The sequence below is a fragment of the Apteryx mantelli genome, chromosome 7 (genome assembly GCF_036417845.1).
Source record: "Apteryx mantelli isolate bAptMan1 chromosome 7, bAptMan1.hap1, whole genome shotgun sequence".
Taxonomy (NCBI): Eukaryota; Metazoa; Chordata; class Aves; order Apterygiformes; family Apterygidae; genus Apteryx; species Apteryx mantelli.
Window position 1 is genome coordinate 45194774 of NC_089984.1, and position 16512 is coordinate 45211285.

Genomic DNA, 16512 nt, shown 5'->3' on the forward strand with positions numbered 1-16512 from the left:
TCATCGAAATCTTTGCAGGTAGCGTTTGAGGTAGCACTTTGAAAACAGACCGAGATGAGCGTCTGTAGAACTTTTGAAGGGTGTTTGGTAGGTTGAATATTCTCTCCATACCAAAATATTCTTGGAACACTTAAACACAATCGTAAGGATGTTTGACGCATAAGGTGTCTCATAAAATAATTATTGTAAAGAATCAACCCCCAATTTTTTTTTCTTGAATTCATTATTGATTTATGTCAGAAATATTAATGCATTCTGTTTATTTTGGCCTTCCGCTTGGATCATCAAGAGTATTATACAACTAGATGCTTCAGAATAATGCAGAATAAAAAAAATGTTGAGCCAGAGATCCCCAGTGCAGGGCGAGTTAACCGTAGGGCCTTGTCAGCAAGAAGAGAAAACCAAAAGTTCCCTCTTGTAAACGTCCTGCATGCATATTGAAAACTGTGAGTAGAGACATAAATCAAGAATAGAGAACAGAAGAAAGTCGTTCACTGCGTGTCCGTTCACGTTATCAAATATAAATTTCAATTCACTGGATAAAGCACTGTGTTGTCAGTCGCTGCTCTTGGGTTGAAAGGAACGCCTCCTTGTGTTGCCTACTGCCATAGCAATGCAGAGCTGGTGGACGTGGTGCAGGAGGAAGCCTCCGACCCTGCCCAGGTCGGCTGAGCACAGCTGGGTCCCTGCGGCTCACGTGGTAAAATCTGGATCGAGCGCTCTGTGGAGGGAGGTCCCACGAGCTTGCAGGAAGGTGGTTCCAGAACTACCACCCGAAGTAGCAAATACTGGAAGCAAATTTTGATAGAGCAGTCTTGAGCACCATTTCACAAAATCTGCAGTACATAAATGTACATAAAGATACACTGGCAAATTTTGTAGACAGTTTTTTACTTAATTTTGAAGCATGCCAGTAACATTTTTTTCCTAGAAAATTATGAGTTCTGAATTTGAATGTAATCAGTGAAATAGCCCATAACCTGCAGGTGACGCCATAGGTGTGTTTGCCCATTTTTCTGGTTGTGGATAAAAGAGAAAAAAAATGAATGTAAGCAAATAGATTTCACAGTCAAGAACAAGATATAATTTACTCAGTAAAATAAACATGTGAAAGTCTTTATAAACATATTTTGAATGCAGAGAGGATCCTGGTGGGAAAGGGGAAGACGAAAAATACTCAGGGCAAGTCTCCTCTAAAAGCTGTGTGTGGTGCCTTGGGAGAGGCTTAGAGAGCGATACCGGTGACTGTGAAGGATGCTGTACTATGACTGATACTTTATTTGTAATAAGTGGTTGCAGTCTTTTGCCACAAAATCATTGACATCATTATTTAGGCCTGTCTGGTGCAATATTCATTATCAGAGAACATTAGCCTAGCCCCACATTCATTGTAACAGTGAATAAATAGGATGCAAAATCATGTCTTTTTGTGGGAGGTTGTAATTTATGGCAATGGTTTAGGAGTGGCACTGAAAAAATCCTTTGCTGTATCGGAAGTACCATACCTTGGCAAGAGCTGATTTGTGGCTTTCTCGTGGACACTGCAGTTTTGATAAATGTAATGTTTTACCATTATTTAAATTCCCGTTAACTTTTATGGAAATATTAGGTGGGTTGGCTCTGCAGAAGAAATAGCTTTCTAGCACATCTCATTCATTTTACTTTGATGTAAATCTTTGATGACATTTTACAGTTTAGGTAAAATTACAAAGAAGCAAAGATATTTATGCATAGCCAGTAAGAATTTGTTGTTTTAGGGCAAGCATGAAGATAGTTGTAGAGCTTTCCTAACTGGTTATCTTTCATCTAGAAACTACTAAAAACCTCAGGGAGGACTTTTATTAATTTTTCACTTAAGTTTATAATTGCACTCCAGTACCAAAAATATAAATAATTCCAGGATTTCTGAGAGAGAAAACATGTTTTCAAGCCTCTTCAGACAGTATATAGTGCTTATTAGTTACATTGTATAGATGAAGTTTGTTTTTATTTTCTACTTTGAATAAGTATATTTTACTTTCACATTAATCCTTTACTAATACTTTACTTAAAATGATTGTTTTTCAGTGCAAGTGGTCCAGAAAAGGTTTCATTCGAACAAGATGGTGTATTACTGATTGGTACGTTGCATCTTTAAGTTATTTCTGGTTATATTTATATTACGTGTCTTTTTGCTTACAACTATTTCCAGTAAAGCATTCACGTACATAAAGAATTGATTGGTTCTGGAACAGTTGCTTAGCTTTATTAAGTACACATAATGCTCAGAAAGTTGCGATGACACGTGGCAAATGCAATGCTAATATTTGCATACATGTGCTGTTAGCATGGGATAATTCTGGTCCGAAGTGACCTTATGATGAAACACGTTTGGTGTCAGGTGTGGAGTCACAGCGTGGAGCGGAAGGCATCCCCCGCTCCTCCTCCCCATCACGCCTGGTGCAGCCAAGGGTCTGCAGCCCCTCGCCCCCGCCAACTAATCAGTGCCTGAGCGGAGGCAGAACCTGTGGGATTTTTGAGGATAGATAGTGTTCTCTGTAAACTCATTCAGCTGGCCATTTAAGGCCCAGTCAAGTCGCCACTGAAGTTGGTGGAGGGACCTTACCTTTAAGGAATGCGGCTCTTTAACATCAGTTCCTACTATATTACTTTTAATGGAATATTACTTTCCATTTGTCATATTCGGGACAGGATTCCCATTTTAAGCCCAAGGCTTGGTCCTGTTCTCTCTGAGGTTGCTCGTTCTCATCTCAGAGTGGAATAAAACAGCTCACAGCTCACCGGCAGGATTTGGTGAAGGGGCCGTAGAGCGGGGAGCTTCTCATCCGTGCTTCGCAGGCTGCTCGGGAGCTATCCCACTGAGTAAGGCTTTCCAAGCTGAGTTTATCCTGGCTGTTGTCAAAGCAGAGAGAGTCCCACATGTGATGTGCCGTGAAGATCTACAGAAAAAAGAAGCATTTTGTGCTCTTTAGATTACCCGAAAGACAAACTAGGAATAAAGAGGTGGAGGGTGAGGGGAGCAGGCAACTAGATGAATATAGAAGTTGAAGATCTTTGTGGTGTTATGTATTAAATGACTTTCTTTGGAAGAAGCAGTACCAAACAGTGTTGAGAAGAAAGAGATGTATTTTACAGCTAAAGCTATTTACTATCTTGTGTTTGAAAATTCTCTCTTTAATAATAGTACTAGTAGTAGTATACGTTGGGGGGAGCAGCTGACTGTGCAGATCACTGTACTTGAGAGAGCTTAAACATTTTGCTTGTCTTCAGGCAAAGATATTTCAGTTAAGCAGGAAAGAAAAACTTATACAAATTGATCCCCCTGGCTTATGCTGTTGGAGTCTCAGGCATTGCTGCCGTATAGCTTTTAAACTGTATTAACGTTGTAAGACCCCAGTTTATGCCCCACATCTCCTTGCTAGCACAGGCACTTCTTCACCACTGCACATGTTCCAGATTTCCCTAATCCCCCTTGGAATGCTGACCATACATTTTTCCTGTTTAGTCATAGTTTTGATATGTACTGCTTATTCATCTTGTAGTCACATAAATGTATGTAAATATCCAGCATTTTTCCATTCTTCCTGTAGTCATTTCACATCTTAAACTAAGAAGTTTAATTTTGAAGCCTGGTAATCGTTCACACGGGCTCCGTTTTGGGTGCTGTGCAGTGTTCTTGCTTGTTTGCATAAGCACATTTATTATATTAAGCAAGAATTTTGTGACTAATAAAAGAGCACCAGGTCTTCTCCTTTTACAGACTTCATTTTGACCAAAAAGTCAGGCAGGCAGCTATAGGTTAATTTAGGTTCTTGTTAGTCTTTCCAGATCCGTATGACATGGCATGTCATTCCAGCAGTACAGGTCTGCGGAAGTGCGTATTTAGCACCAATAATTAGTTGTTAATCTGGTCTCTTATATCATGAGGGCTTTCCAGGTTTTGTCTCTCCTATCCTCCTGGATTTCCTTTTTGCAGAAAAAAATAATTTGGATTTGATTTTATGCCCTTCCAAGAAAAAAAGTATTTTTCAAGAGTAGATTTAAAGGAAATGTGTTCTTCCAGGTGAATATTAGAAAGGGATAGTTCCTGGAAGGAGCAGTCTGTAGCTAGATGTTCTGAGCAGTTAATATATTGTGCTTACATTTCATGAGGTATGCTGAGAAAAGTGAGGAGGCTCACAGCTTTTCCTGATCTGCAGAGAGGAGCGTATGGGGGTAGTTTTGTACCTGGAATGGTGCATGATTACGAGCCAGATGATCCAGCAATGTCTCAAAGGTTTCTAAGAAGGAGTTGAGGAGTCAAGTTCTGTGAACAATTTCTGCAGAGTGAGAGTGAGTTATTACGGAAAATACAAGGGTGTAGAAAATGCACCTAATTAGGTCAAAGTGCATAATGTGTCTATTCATGATATGGTAAGTGTTTAATCCTATGTACATATACGCATTTATTTATATGTGTGTGTGTGTGTATAAGCATGTTTATATACTTATATATATAATATTTTTATATATATATTTATATTTATATATAAAATAGGTCATTTAAACCCAGTAGTTTTGACAATGATTTATATAGGATTTATATCCCAAAGTAGGTTTTTCAATTTTATTTGCAGTCAGCACAGTTCTGGCAGTTTTCGTAATGATGGCTTCTGATCTGTGAATTTCTACATACTAATACTTCAGTAAAAATGTATCCAGGAGAACTGTTGTTAATTCTTCTGTGTAAATCCTTGAAGGGAGCTACTGACCTTTTCCCTGCCTAGGAAAACACTATTGTAGAATGTGTCCCGTGCCAAAAACAGAGGCCTTCCCAAAAACAAGAAAAAAATGACCTAACAAGATTTCAGAGGATTGTCCTCTTTTTCCTCTTTTTTTTCATCTTTTTACCCTCCTGGGGCACTCTGAAATTTCATTTTAAGAAAAACTAAAGAGAATTGCATATCTTTTTTTTGATTATTTTGAATATAATGAGGTTTTTTATTTATTTTATTCCCATAGTTCTTGTGTTAGTAAGTGCAAGATAGTGTCCTGAATAAATTACTGTCTAAGTACAATTTATGTGTATAGATTATATTTGCTATAGATGACAGAGTAGGAATACACTTACAAAACATAGATATGGTCCCAGTCTGGGAACATATGCAAGTATATCAGAGATCAGAATCAGCAATCAAAACTGTTTTGATACTTTAGAGAAAATCGGATTGCAGGGTGAAATTCAGGGAAGTGTAGAGTGTTGTACTTCCAAAGGAGAATTCAAAAGCACAAATACAATATTGGGAGTAACTGACTCATTACCCATACTGCAGAAATGAATCAAGGGAGCCGAAATTGAATATGGTTCGTTATTATCTTACTGAGATGTGTTAATAGATACATCATGTGAAGGACGTGAAGGGGGAGGCATGGTAATTATTCCATTCTGTGCTGGCGAGACCTTTGATAGATTACTCTCCCGTTTTGAGTGCTGTGCAAGATAAGTTGGAGAGAGGACAAGGAGAATCAGGAATGATAACAATATTTGAGTACGAGTTGGAAGAATTGGACTTGCCACCTCTAGGACAGGACAGCAGTTTTAGATATCTCAAAGGAGTTTGGGAAACGGATGCTGAATAGTTGCTGTCCGTCTCCCCTGAGGAAACGGCAGAAGGAAATCAGTTTTATTTGCAGGACAACAGATAAAATGATGAAGGTTTCAATATAAGGACAGATAGATTGTAAATGGAAGGTCCTTCATTAGCAAGTTTTAAAAACAGGCAGTTTTTAAGCACATAGGAATGGATTGTAGATACCTACACACAGGAGATGAGTTTGTGGCATTAAGTCTCTTCCAGTCCTGCATTATCAATTCTTCAGGAATTCTTTCTGTTCATCCTTCAAGCAGACAGGAATGGAAATCTCAAGCCATCATCTCCAAATTATGTTTTGCAGTTATGTACTAATTATGTACCTTAATACTTAGTATCTAATGTCTTAATAGTTAGTAGGACTACTTTGTCATTACCGTGAGTGCATTTAGCAAGACATGCTGTTGCCTTTAGTGGCCTTCACGCTAGCTCCTTGGTGACCCATGTATCTTCATCGTACGTTCATTGTTTTTGGCTGCCCGTATTTGCTGTGTCCAAATCTGTTCCCTCACTCTGTCATAATTTAGGGAATCTGCCTGTGCGCAACTTGTGATTTTTGCTTGATATTGGTATCTGATAAAATCTATTCCCCGTTTTTTGTGACAGACTGCAAACTCCTGTTGTCTTTTACATCTGTGCTGAGCTCTTATAAAGGACGTATTTGTGCATGGGACTAGCAGTGCAAAGTCAGTATAATTAGGTAGTTTGTTCAAATACAAAATACTTCGGCTACCATAGCAGAAAAAAAATGTTTTTCAAATGTGAAATCCTAGGCAAGGTAATTTAGTCATGTGATGGGGCTGAGCTGTGGTTCACCTCACAAAGGGGCCTGAAGACTGAATAAATAGATCTTTTGCTAGCAGTAAGGCCAAGGGGGAGGGAAGACACTGAGGACATTCAGCGGATATTTGTGGAAAGAAGAGGCTTGAAATCCACAGAGGACTCTGGGGTAAGCCCAAATGGTGTTCATCAGTGAGGAAGAAGCTGAAGCAGAAAAATGAGACCGGGTCTTTTGTTGCTTTATCTGACAGTACCTGTGCATTTAGCTTACCCGCAGCTAAAGATTGTTTGATTTTGGAGCTCTCTGCAAAATTCATCTGCATGCTTCTGCGTTTACCACTTGAGACATGAGCTGCCAAAAGCTGGTATATCCACAAAATGTAGCTCCTGGAAAAGCAGAGCTTAACTAAATAGCAATTCTGTGGCAATCAGCATTGTTTGAAGGGGCCTCAGACAGCAAGACGAAGAAATCTCATGTCTGTGCCGGGGAGCTAGCAGAGGTCCCTTGTCCAAATAGTGTGCCAAAGCTGCCAAGGACGGGAGCAGCATGAAGTGGACCTGGTCAGAGAGCTTAAAGCAGGTCTGGTGTGATAAACCCCAACCTGCCTAAAAATGTCAGGAAGGCATGGACTTTTATTAGAGCTGCCACAGTTTCATTTTGCCTTTACTCTTCCCATAACTTTTTTATCATGTAAGCGCTGGCTACCTTTGATCAGCCACAACCAATTTTTCCCTGCATTTTTTCTAAATATGAGAATAGAGTGTTTTAAATAGCCTAGTTTCTCATAACAAAGGAATCCTCTAGGATAGACTTATCTTTACTCTGGTATGTAGTTTGTATTTGTTTATCGTTTTCCAGAGTTTAAAGTTTTGAAAGTATTTCGTTTGGGAAATATCATGCAGTTTAATTACCGTCAATGTTCCGGGGACCTACCAAAAATTTGTTTTTTGGAAGACTAACCCTCAAAATGAAGTTCAGCAGCTGTTTTACAGCAGACAACACTATTGCGCTTGTAGGAGTTAATGAGGCATGCTACTTTGCACTGCTGGAGGCACCTCCTTTCCGAAGTGTCACGTTGTCGATACTACCCCCTAGGTGTATTTTGGAGCTGGTAGGAAGCAACCTTCCTTCCATCTCTCAGTGCAGGATGCAGGAACTCCTGCATACGCAGGTGGGTGGGTGTTCTTTTGTTGGTGGTTTTGTTTTTGTTTTACATCTGTAGGGAAAGTGTATTCTAAGTTTTCTGGTTTCATTCTAACTCACCATGTCGCATCACCAGAAGAGCTTAATAGCAAAACAGTGAGAAGATGTAGCTTCTAAAAACACAGGTGAGACCTCTAGGAAACAAAAGGCTGCAAGCAGCGCAAGTGTAAAATGGAATGCCAGCTTAAACTTAACAGCTGGATAGCTTTCAGTTAGCTTAATTACTGTTATTAAGACGTGTGAGCAGTGGTAAACCAGAGTTCAGAAAGACAGCTTGCCTTCCAAGTGACTCCCGGCTCTCTGGAGGTGATTAACGCAGGTGGCCATGATTATAACAGCAAATTCCTTCTACGTGAAGATTTTCTGCCACAGTGAAAGTGGGAATGTAAGAAGTGATTTAAGTTACAAGGATGTTGTATAGAATATAGTTGCATACAGGTAAGGCTAGCAGTATTATTATTGTTAAAAATACTGTACCAACCAAAATCGGCTAAGTGCTGTGCTGTCTCATACCAAATTCCAGTCCCTTTCTCAAAGAACTTGCACTCTGATACTGAATATGATGTAGGTATGAATAGCTGTCACGACAGATGGGCAAGAAAATGGATGGGCAGACAGTGACCATAGAAAGTCATAGAAAGCAGGGGGCGAAGGAGGGTATTTCTGTTTCACAGAGGATTCCAGTATTTTGATACTAGCTTCATTCTGATTAAGAATGAACTTCCAGAATAACCCTATTTCTCTTTTCCATCCATGCAAATCAAAATCCATAAATTTTTCATGGAAGCAATATGCTTCTTTTCAAAAATCTTTGTGTCTTCTTCCCAGTTGGAAATAGTTTGCAGATTGGCCACCATGATCTTGGCATCCTCCACACAGGAGTTGCAGTGATATGATTTAGCCTTTAATGTCAGAACAATTCTGCTGTCAACAGCTTTTCATTTTCTTTATTACGAAACCACAGGTCTGCTAGATACTTAGCTACAGTTTTTAAACTTAAAATACGAATTTCAGCTCACTCCTTATATTTGCTTATGAAATTAGAATTGATTACAGAATGGCTGCGGTTGGCAGGGACCTCTGGAGATGATCTGGTCTAAGCCCCCGCTCCATCAGGGTCAGCTGGAGCAGGTGGCCCAGGACCATGTTGAGTCGGGTTTTGAATATCTCCAAGGATGGAGATGCCACAACCTCTCTGGGCAACCTGTTCCAGTCCTCAGTCGCTCTCACAGTAAGGAAGTGTTTTCTTATGTTCAGAGAGAACTTCCTGTGTTTCCGTTTGTGCCCGTTGCCTCTTGTCCTGTCACTGGGCACCACTGGGAAGAGTCTGGCCCCGTCCTCTTGACACCCTCCCTTCAGATACTTATACGTGATGATAATATCCCCCCTCAGCCTTCTCTTCTTCAGGCTGAAGAGTCCCAGCTCTCTCAGTCTTTCCTCGTACAGGAGGTGCTCCAGTCCCCTAATCATCTTCGGAGCCCTCCGCTGGACTCGCTCCAGTAGCTCCATGTCTCTCTTGTACTGGGGAGCCCAGAACTGGACACAGTACTCCAGATGTGGCCTCACCAGGGCTGAGTAGAGGGGGAGAATCACCTCCCTCGACCTGCTGGCAACACTCTTCCTCATGCACCCCAGGATACCATTGGCCTTCTTGGCCACAAGGGCACATTGCTGCCTCATGGTTAACTTGGTGTCCCCCAGCACTCCCAGGTCCTTCTCGGCAGAGCTGCTTTCCAGCAGGTCAACCCCCAACCTGTACTGGTGCAGGGTGTTATTCCTCCCTAGGTGCAGGACCCTGCACTTCCCTTTGTTGAACTTCATGAGGTTCCTCTCTGCCCATCTCTCCAGCCTGTTGAGGTCCCTCCGAATGGCAGCCCAACCCTATAAAAAAAAAAAAAATTGTTTGTTCACACATTCAGCTTTGTTGTTTTTAAACATTTTAGTGAGAGGGTACTGCTTGATTTCTGTGACCTATAACTGAAGAAAAGCCTTTCATTTTCATATAATGGATATTGTTAAGCAAAAGCCTAGGTGCATCCCTATCCGTGGATCCATTAGCATGAGTTTGATGGTACTCTCTGATAATTTCCTGATGATGATAGCTTAATTTGCACAGTCTATGTAAGTAAATATTAAGGTAACATAAGAGAGAATATATTAAGTGTTGTCATGTTGAATGCTTTGCTAAATGCAAAAAATGTTTTTTTCTTTTATCCTGAGTCATTTTATTTTTTTCCTTTTTTGTCATAGTGCCTTTGACTTGGTAAACATTCATCTTTTCCATGATGCTTCCAATTTAATTGCTTGGGAAACAAGCCCATCGGTTTACTCAGGAATACGGCATAAGGCTCTTGGCTATGTACTTGATAGGTATGTATTAGGCTTTATTAGCCTCTCTCATTCTTCTGTGTTCCTAAGCAGTTTATAAAAGATGTTTCAAAAGGCACGCTCAAAAATGTGGAAACTTTTATTCTGTGATCTGAAAATGGTCATGCACAACATAGTTTTCATCAGAGTTTTCTGGGTGGTGCCGACTGCAGGTCAGTGTATGACACATTCTTTTGAGTTAAATTAATGAGATGGAGAATCTCTCTGAAGTCATCAAAACTTGTTGAGTAGAAAACAGGTGTATTTTTTAAAATGCGTTAGCTAACATCTTTTTAATCTGCATGGAGTCAAAAAAAGCTGAAATTCAAGTATGTTTTTAATTACAGAATAATATAATAATTCAGGTTGGAAGGGACCTCTGGAGGTCTCTTGTCCATCCCCCTGCTCAGAGCAGGCAGATCAGGTTGCTCAAGGCCACGTCCAGCTGAGCGGTGAAGAGCTCCAAGAACAGAGACTGGCAGCTCCTCTGGGCAACCCATGCCCGTGTTTGACCACCCTCTTTTTGAATCTTTTTCTCCTAAAATCCAGTCGGAATTTCCCTCCATGCAGTTTGTGTCCGTGCGCTGCTACGAGTCTGGCTCCGTCTTTTCTGTAACCACCCGTTAGACAAAGGCAGCAATAAAATCCTCCCTTAGCCGTCTTTGCTGCAGACTGAATAAATCCAGCTCTTTCAGCCTCTCCTCATAAGTCATGAGCTCCAGCCCCCTAAACATTAAACCCTGTGGTGTTTTAATCTCAATACTAGCTGAGTGCACTAGGCAGCTAATCTTTTTAAAGCAACGACACAGCATTTGTATGCAGTCATCACTATTATTAATAACATCACGGTCTATAACGGTGTTACAGAGTTGATTCATCTGACGGGTGGCACAATGCAAAGGATACTGTATTCCACAGTCCCCCAAATACCCAGCAATTTACAGCTGTCCTAATTGCTGATTATAAAGTCAGAAAAAAAGACAGCTTTTCCTTGAGCAAGAAAAAATGATTTTTGCCTGGGCATATATGCATTGGTAAAGTAAACATAGAAGCATGTGATTATAGTACCTTGAAATGTAAAGATTCGGTATTGGGTATTTCTCTTATGAGGTATTGCCTGATTTCATGTTTGCCTGAGAAACAGAGCTTTAAAGTATCTCTATGAAGAAGCCATGAAATACACTGTTATCTGTGACATAAGAGGGTACTTAAATTGCTTAGGTTGGAAAAATAAAAGCAATTTATGTGTATTTTTTCACTCCATCCCTTTTACCTAAGCGTTTCATGTTCTTCGAATACGCTGCATGTTTTGTGACACCTCTGGAAGTCCTATATCCCCACTCTGGTCATCCTCCACTGCCCCTGCCCTCCCTTGGCCCTGGCAATGTACCTCGCTCCGCTCTGCAGGGTTTGTGTCACCATCCCCACCGCCAGTCCCCCTGTTACAGATTTGTTTACATGGGGAAAAAAGTTGCGTTTTAACATAGGAGTTGCAAACCTTCGATGGTCTAGTGATAGCAAAGCGGGTAGTGACGCGCAGCAGGTAGCAGCTGCGGTACCGGCCGTGCCTGCTTCCTGGTGCATTGGCTGCCTCCGCAGAGCCTCCTCGTGCCCCGGCAGGGGCCGCGACCGGCACTTTAGTGCTCTGCTTTTTCTTCTTTCTGAAAGTTTTGTCTTAGTTAAAGACGGGCAGGTATTTTAGCAAAAGATGCTGCTTTTTGCACTGTGTATAAATAAGTGCTTTTCCCATGCACCCCAGCAGAGGGCTAAGAAGGAGTTTCTCCAAAATAGGCGCGCTCTTTTTTTTTTTTTTTTTTTTTTTTTTTTTTTACTTTTGGGAATGATATGTGGATGAAGAGCAAAAATCCAGTATGTTTTCTCTTATTTCACTTCTAAAAGCTATTCAGAGCACCAGAGAAAACTGTGGCACTTGGAAGCATTGTAAGTAGATGGGATGCAATAGTTTATAAAAGTTCCCTTCCTTAGTGCACAGAGCTGTGGTGAGATCTGGAACAACGCTCAGCGTGGTTTTAAACAGATTTGTGTGTTCTGTTACATCCATCGGTGCGGGAAAGCTCTGTTTGTACTTTATTTTTACTTTGCTCCGTTGGTCTCCTCTCCTTTTCTTATGCTTTGCATTAGGGAATTTTAGCAAACCTGTATAAGCCTTCTGCATTATTTATTGCATACTTGTTTACAGCATACAGTGTGCTTCATTAGCTAATTTTGGCTTTGGACCTCCCACGATGCCCTGGCAAGGGTAAGGTAATAAGACTGTAGTATTAGTGTCAGCTGTGGGTCAAAGATGTCATGATGGTATATCATTAAAATGTGACACTGCCAAAAACTGCCCCAACTCCCCTGTCCTTAGAAAAGAAAACCTTCGATTTTAGGTTGCACACTACTACTGTGGGTTTGCATTCACATGAATTGTTCATTTTGAGAGAGCAGCCAGCCGCAGATCCGGACCTCCGTAGTGAAATGATGGGCTGCCTCGCACAAAAGGGGAGTTCTGTAAGAGCAGTGAATAATGGGAAACCCCTTTCATCGGCATTGCTAACCTTTTGGCAGCCACCAGCAAACTCTATTCTGATCTGCTGATTGGGGAGGACAATTCACTGGAGCTCACTTTGAATGAATGCTACCACCAACAGTGTCCCCATTCAGAGGGTTTTGGGAACCATCTTTGACCATTGTCTGCCATCACTCCTTCAGACAGTAGGAAAAGGGAAAGTGAGAACGGCTATAGGGGGAAAAGTACTTCTTTTCTTGGCTTTAATCTCTCTTTAAAGCTTCATAGATCTACATTTCCAGCTGAGCTACTGGAACTATGCAGTGTCAGATAAATATAGAAGAGAGAGGTTTCAAGCTGAGCTTTTAAATCCCCTTATCTGCATGAACTAATAATGCAGATTTAGTGCTGTTAAAAACAGAGACTGATAAGTCTTTTCCTTTAAAGCCTTTAAACTGCTAAAGAGCATTTAACAGCAATGCAGTTCAAACCCAGTGAACAATGCTGAGAAGGAAAACAGTTTAATGAGCTAAACCTTCACTGAATGAAACAGAAACACCTTCTCACAGTTGATTTAGGTCACTGTGGGAGTAAGTGAAAGCACAGTTCTGTTCACTCTGCATCTTCATAAACATGAATTAAGTACAGCCTTTTCACGTAAGGTAAAAGCCATCACAGCAGTTTGAAATACAAAATAATAAAGCGTTTGCAAATAGAGCTCAAAGTAATAAATCTAACTGTTAAATTCATCAGAGAAGTCGGTTTGCCAAAATTATTGTATTCCAAGGTTTTAACAGATAGGCATGAAGCTTCTCAAATTCTCTAAATTAGTGGGAAAGGGATTGGGGGAGTGTTAAAAAAAAAGAAAAGAAAGAAAAATCTGTCAAGTGAATAATGATTTAAAGTTACCTTTAAAAGTTTTTTTCTAGATGATTGTATTAATAATCATAGATATTTGGGGAGTGCAAAGGTTTAATCTTATAATGGCATCATGAAGTGATTTAGCTATAATAAAATACAAGAATGAATAATATAGTCAAGAGAATGCTTTTCAAGACAGATAGCGGGTATGTGCAGAGCCGGATTGCTTTTAACATTTGCCATTTAGCAACTGTGAAGAAAATGTGGTATTATGCAGACTCTTTGAAGATTGAGAGAGTTGGAATTACACTGGCTTTAAGCAAATATTTGTTTGTATATTTACAAATACATATAAAACGCGTACATAAAAAAGTGGTGTATGTAATGACAGTGTTCGACACTAATGTAAATCCAAACTAAATTCCTAGACGTCATCTACATTATTCCAGATAGACGCAAATACAGTCAAAATTGAACTTGTTTAATAAATCAGAATAAGATCTGCTTTATATTTTGTGGGGCAGAAAATTTCTTCTAGGCCCATTTTGGATAATTCACATGTACATGCAGCTGCATTTGCGTAGCACTTGCATCTTTGCATTTTCTAAAGTTGCAGGGTTTAAGTCATATATGAAATTAAGAAAGGAAATGCAGTTGACAGTACTCTGCTGTAATTAACACTTGTGTATATGTCTTATTAATTAATCATACTGGCACATCAGTCATGTACTTTAGGCCCTTGCTGGGGAAAAGTGTTTCCTGAATTTAATACCATGGCCAGGGTTTGAGTAAAGACTACAGGATAGGGTCCTTTAAAAGTATTAGAAGAGCGTCTGCTAAGAATCGGCGTGCGAGATATTAGCCTGATATTGTGGTTCTTGGTGTGCCAACCATTGAAACTTCCTGAAATTATCTAGAGCATTCAGATCCATAAAATGAATGTTTTTTCTTCTTCTTTTTTTTTTTTTAAAGAAAGTGACAGTGCTCTTCTGTTTTCCTATTGAAACATTCCCTGGCCTAGTTCAACAGAAACATTTTTACATTACAACTGTGAAATCTTGGCATAAAGCTCCCCTTTGTACCCTTCATTATTTTCTCACAAATATAGTCCATTGTCACATAGCTGAAGTTAATTTGATCAACATTGGGACATTTAACTTTTATGTCCGGTCAAAGGAGCTGTTTCATGCTCATTTTGGGTATTCAAAAGAAATGATTGCCAGAAAAATAATGTTACTATTAACAATTCAGAGCAATTAGTTTCCCAGGGAGAGGCGATGTGATGCACCGGCTCCACACAACTATTCTTTGTCATTTTATGGATGCTCATCAGTCAACTGTCACATCTTCTCAAAGACCCCTCCAATCTAAATGTTTCTCTTTGGGCTTTTCCCAGAACTAGCAGCTGAATGAGCAAAAGAAAAGCCACTTAGTTTCTAGGCAAAGAAAAACTTCACTCTAAAGATCTGGGTCATTTGAGAAAAATTCTAGGAGTAGCCCACTTTTTTTTTTTTTTCTGTTTGAATTTTTAAATATTTTTGGCAATGATAATTTTAACATAAGTGAAAACTCGGCCTGTAATCATGCATCTTCAAACATTTAATGAAATTTGTATATATTTGAATAGAATGCACTCGCAGGGCAAATAAACCTTCTATCCAAATGTCTTCTAACAAAGGTTTAAAACTCTAGATCACATTCAAAAAGACAGCTTTTCATTAAACACCCTGAGGCTCATCTCATTAATATTCAGTCATGCTCCCCCCCCCTTTAAACTAAGGTTAAGTGCTCTCAAAATTAGTGTGTTTGTATAATATGCTCTTTAAAGAGTAAATCCAGCAAAATTATCTTGTTACTTTCAAGCTGTCAGATAAAGTCAAAGACGCTTTTTCCTTGCTCCTGGCTCCAGGTTTTGCAAGTTTGGCACTGTTGTGAAAAATTTAACTCATACGTCATTCCTGTTGAAACAAACATATTTTTAATTTAATTTAGTTTATATTTTTAGCAGAATAATAGTTTTGTACTTGTGTATATCGTAATGGAAAATATGCACATTTATAATTTTAAGGACAATAAATGTATTTGTATAATAAATGAATGGCTATCTCTGATGGTCCTAGCCAGTAATTTGGCCCTCATTCTGTTATTTTCAGTGTTTTGGGCTTTTTTTTTTCCTATTAATAACTGAGCAGGTTCTGGGGTTTAGATTAATAGAAGGACTATTATGGCAATCCTTTGCAGCATTTTTTATTTGTGTTATAAATAAAAGATCTGTTTTTGGTCTCATATCAAAGACAAATCTCTACAAACAAAAGCAGGCTCACAAGCAAATATCTAATTGGGAAACAGGCAATCAAAAATCTAGAACTTTAACAACTTTCAGTTGCTTAAAAAAATAAATGCCACTTAAATAGTGTGGATACACTAAGTTACTCTTCACATTGCCTGACTAATGTGAACAGAATTGTGGCTCTTTCAGAAGAAATGGTAAAAAGAAAAGCTCTGAGGTTTTCTGGAGAGGTTTTTGCCCTTTGTTTTCACAAAGGCAGACTCGTGATCTTATGGTGTGGATCACAATACGGGAATTCCCAAGCTCTGCTCGTGACCTGGGGCCACTTTTGGTGGGACCCTGAGCATCTTCCTACTCTTTTGGAATGATTTTACTCATTTTTATCCATTTTCCAGGAATAGGCGCTCCTGGAACTGCCTACGTTGGCTATGGTGTTTTTCTAATCGAATTTAACTGATGTTGTAACTACAGGCTAGATTGGATGCAGTGATAAAAGATACCACTCCCTAGAGAATTTGTGTAATTAAACACAGACAATTGAAGAAAAGGGAGAAGGACTCTTAAAAAAGAAATCTAAAATAATGGCTGCAAATAACTTGTTGCCTGCTTGATTTTGCTCTGAAAATGCCTTTATGTAAGAATGTGGCAGAGTGCACCACACTCATATTGAGTTATGGTTCTCTTTTTACTGTAATTTGTTCCTTAGAGATTTGGGGGCTAGATGAAGAACAGTCATTAGTGTCTAGCTAAAGGTGACACTCGCATCAGCATTCATTGTGGTTTGTGTCTTTTGAAATGTTATATTGTATAGCCATATAATCTTCCAAGATAGCTATGATTCAATTAAAAAGAATCCATATGGGCTGTT

General features: G+C 39.5%; 1 protein-coding gene across 2 annotated transcripts in view; it reads left to right on the forward strand.

Moving 5' to 3' along the window:
- The window catches only part of INPP5A (inositol polyphosphate-5-phosphatase A), a 248059-nt gene that overhangs the window by 148633 nt on the left and 82914 nt on the right, over positions 1 to 16512 (forward strand). For both annotated transcript variants that reach the window (XM_067300397.1, XM_067300398.1), the window contains 2 exons: positions 2068 to 2120; positions 9865 to 9984. In XM_067300397.1, the coding sequence (XP_067156498.1) occupies positions 2068 to 2120; positions 9865 to 9984 (173 nt within the window). The remainder of the gene's footprint in view (positions 1 to 2067; positions 2121 to 9864; positions 9985 to 16512) is intronic.